The sequence below is a fragment of the Pyrgilauda ruficollis genome, unplaced genomic scaffold (genome assembly GCF_017590135.1).
Source record: "Pyrgilauda ruficollis isolate IOZ18807 unplaced genomic scaffold, ASM1759013v1 scaffold816, whole genome shotgun sequence".
NCBI classification, from domain to species: domain Eukaryota; kingdom Metazoa; phylum Chordata; class Aves; order Passeriformes; family Passeridae; genus Pyrgilauda; species Pyrgilauda ruficollis.
Genome location: NW_024530111.1, coordinates 1399 through 4729, shown reverse-complemented (window position 1 = coordinate 4729; position 3331 = coordinate 1399). Strand labels below are relative to the sequence as shown.

General features: G+C 65.5%; 1 protein-coding gene across 1 annotated transcript; it reads left to right on the top strand.

The window, feature by feature from the left end:
- Window positions 1-791: 791 nt before the first annotated feature.
- Window positions 792-2969, top strand: ZFTA (zinc finger translocation associated; the record flags this gene model as incomplete). The annotated part of the gene is made up of 3 exons (XM_041487640.1): window positions 792-931; window positions 1079-1450; window positions 2724-2969. Coding segments are annotated over exons 2-3 (466 nt in total), but the record flags the coding sequence as incomplete, so codon positions are not given.
- Between the last annotated feature and the right edge of the window lie 362 nt (window positions 2970-3331).

Here is a 3331-nt window from a genome sequence, read left to right as displayed (position 1 = left end):
CACCCCGCCCCCGGCCCGCTCCCGGCCCCGGCCAGCCCAGGTGAGCACCGAGACGGCGGGGGGAGAGCGGGGGGGGCGGTGGGACCCCCCCTTTGGTGCACAATGGGAGCGGCGCTGGCTCTTTAAGAAGCCCCCCGACCCCCCCCCAGCCCTTTGCCATCCCCTGTCACCGGCTGGGGGACCCCGGCCTCTTTAACGGGCTCCTGTCCCTTTAAGATGACCTGGTTCTATTTAGGGTGGCCCTGTCCCATGAAGACGCCTCCATCCCTTGAAATGATCCCTTTGAAACGTCCCCAGGAATTCAGGATGTCCCCATCCAATTCGGGACGTCCCTGCCCCTTTAAGGTGCCCCTGTCCCCTTAAAGGATCCCTGTCCCTTTAAGATGCCCACAGGAATTCTCAGATCCCCTGGGACTTGAGGATGTCCCTGTCCCTTGAGGATGTGCCCCTCCCTTCCCCACCCCCTCCTCAGTTAAGGACCCTGCCCCTTGAAGCGCGCTGTCCCTTTAAGAACCCTCAGCCCCTTTTAAGATCTCCTGTCCCCCCCAATTTCGCTGCTCTGTCCCTTTAAGTCCCCCCAGCCTTGCCCCTAATCCTTCGTGTCCCCTCCACCCCTCAAATCCCCCCTGAACCTCCCCCATACCTGGACCTCCCTCCCTGGCCTTCCCTGCAGCCCCTTCCCCGCGGGGGCTGCGCCGGAGCCTGGAGCCCCAGAAACCCCGGGAGAAACTCCAGGAGAAACCCCGGGAGAAGCCCCAGGAGAAACCCCGGGCCTGGGACTTGGAGAAACTCCAGGAGAAACCCCAGGAGAAAGCCCGGGAGCAGCCCTGGGAACACTGGGAGAAACCCCAGGAGAAACCTCAGGAGAATACGCGGGAGCAGACTCAGAAACCCCGGGAGAAACTCCAGGAGCAGCCCCAGAAAAGGCTCCGGGAGCAGCCCCAGAAACGCCTGGAGAAGCTCCAGAAGCAGCCCCAGAAAAGGCTCCAGGAGCAGGTCCAGGAGCCTCGGGAGCAGCCCCGGGAGCGGCCCCAGAAAAGGCTCCAGGAGCAGCCCCAGGAACCCCGGGAGAAGCTCTGGGAGCAGCCCCGGGAGCAGCCCCAGAAAAGGCTCCGGGAGCAGCCCCGGGAGCAGCCCCGGGACTGGCGGGCGTCGCGGCCGGGCCGCAGCCGCGTTCCGGGCCGGGACCACCGCCGCTATTACCACGAGCGCTGGCGCTCCGAGTACCTGATGGAGTTCAACGCGGCGCGGCACGGCATGCGCTGCCTGGTGTGCGGCAGCGCCCTGGCCACGCTCAAGCTCAGCACCATCAAGCGCCACATCCGCCAGAAGCACCCCTACTCCGGAGCCTGGGGGCCCCGCGAGAAGCAGCTGGTGCTGCGCTCCTGGGACGCCCACCTGGGACAGAGCCCCCGCCCCGAGGGACCCCCCGGCGGCGCCCACGGGACAGGTACGGGCGGGGCTGGGCGTGGGGAAGGAGGGGCACGGCGGCTTTAAGGGGTGTGGTGTCCCTTTAAATGGGGCCACACCCCTTTAGAGCAGTTCTGTCCCTTTAAATGTGGCCACGCCCATTTAGGAGCATCTGTCCCTTTAAATGTGGCCACACCCCTTTAAGAGCAACTCTGTCCCTTTAAATGTGGCCACGCCGCTTTAGGAGCAGCTCTGTCTCTTTAAATGTAGCCACGCCCCTTTAGAGTAGCTCTGTCCCTTTAAATGTAGCCACGCCCCTTTAGAGTAGCTCTGTGCCTTTAAATGTGGCCACGCCCCTTTAGGAGCAGCTCTGTCCCTTTAAATGTGGCCACGCCTCTTTAGTAGCAGCACTGTCCCTTTAAATGTGGCCACGCCCCTTTTAACTTCAGGCCACGCTCTCATTTGCTGCAGTCCTACATTGACCACACCCTCTTCGGCTGTAGCCCCACCCCTTTCTGTTAAAGCCACGCCCCTTTAAAGGGACACTGTCCTTTTAAGACCAGCCCCACCCAGACCACACCCAGTCCCTCAGCCCCGCCCCTTTCTGTGGCTCCTCCCATGACCGCAGTGGCAGCGGCAGGTCCCCAAGCGTCACCAACGTCCCTTGGCCTGTCCCCAAGGTCCCCCAAGTGTCACCAATGTCCCTTGGCCTGTCCTCAAGGTCCCCCAAGTGTCACCAGTGCCCCTTGGCCTTTCCCCAATGGGTCCCCAGGATCCCCAGAGTGTCACCAGTGACCCTTGGCCTGTCCCCAAGGGGTCCCCAAAGTGTCACCAGTGTCCCTTGGCCTGTCCCCAAGGGCCCCCAAGTGTCACCAACGTCCCTTGGCCTGTCCCCAAGGGCCCCCAAGTGTCACCAACGTCCCTTGGCCTGTCCCCAAGGGCCCCCAAGTGTCACCAACGTCCCTTGGCCTGTCCCCAAGGGCCCCCAAGTGTCACCAACGTCCCTTGGCCTGTCCCCAAGGGCCCCCAAGTGTCACCAACGTCCCTTGGCCTGTCCCCAAGGGCCCCCAAGTGTCACCAACGTCCCTTGGCCTGTCCCCAAGGGCCCCCAAGTGTCACCAACGTCCCTTGGCCTGTCCCCAAGGTCCCCCAAGGTGTCACCAATGTCCCTTTACCTGTCCCCAATGGGTCCCCAGGATGTCCCCAGGGTCCCCAAAGTGTCACCAGTGTCCCTTGGCCTGTCCCCAAGGGGTCCCCAAAGTGTCCCCAGCCCCTCTGTCCCCCCTTGCTGACGGCGCTGTCCCCTCCCGCAGGGCCCCGTGCCCCGTCCCCGAGGGCCACCAAGGTGTCCCCGGGGGGGGTGGCACTTGGGGACTCGCTGCGGGGGTGGCTGCGGGCGGAGCTGCTGCTGGACCTGGAGGCCGGGGGCCACCGGCTGCGCTGCCTGCTCTGCTCCTGTCCCCTGCCCTCGCTGCACCTCGGGGACATCCGGCGGCACGCGCTGGCCGCGCACCCCGACACCCTGCGGGGACAGCGGGGACACGGCGGGGACGGCCCCGGTGAGCGGGGACAGGGGACACAGAGGGGACAGGGGACACGGCGGGGACAGCGGATGACAGCAGGGACACAGCAGGGACAGCCCCGGTGAGCGGGGACACGGAGGGGACGGGGGACATGGCACGGACAGCCCCGGTGAGAGGGGACAGGGGACACAGAGGGGACAGGGGACACGGCGGGGACAGCGGATGACAGCAGGGACACAGCAGGGACAGCCCCGGTGAGCGGGGACAGGGGACACAGAGGGGACAGGGGGACATGGTGGGGACAGGGGACACGGAGGGGACAGGGGGACACGGCGGGGACAGCCCTGGTGACAGGGGACAAGGGGACATGGAGGGGACACCACCAAAGAGGGGGGACA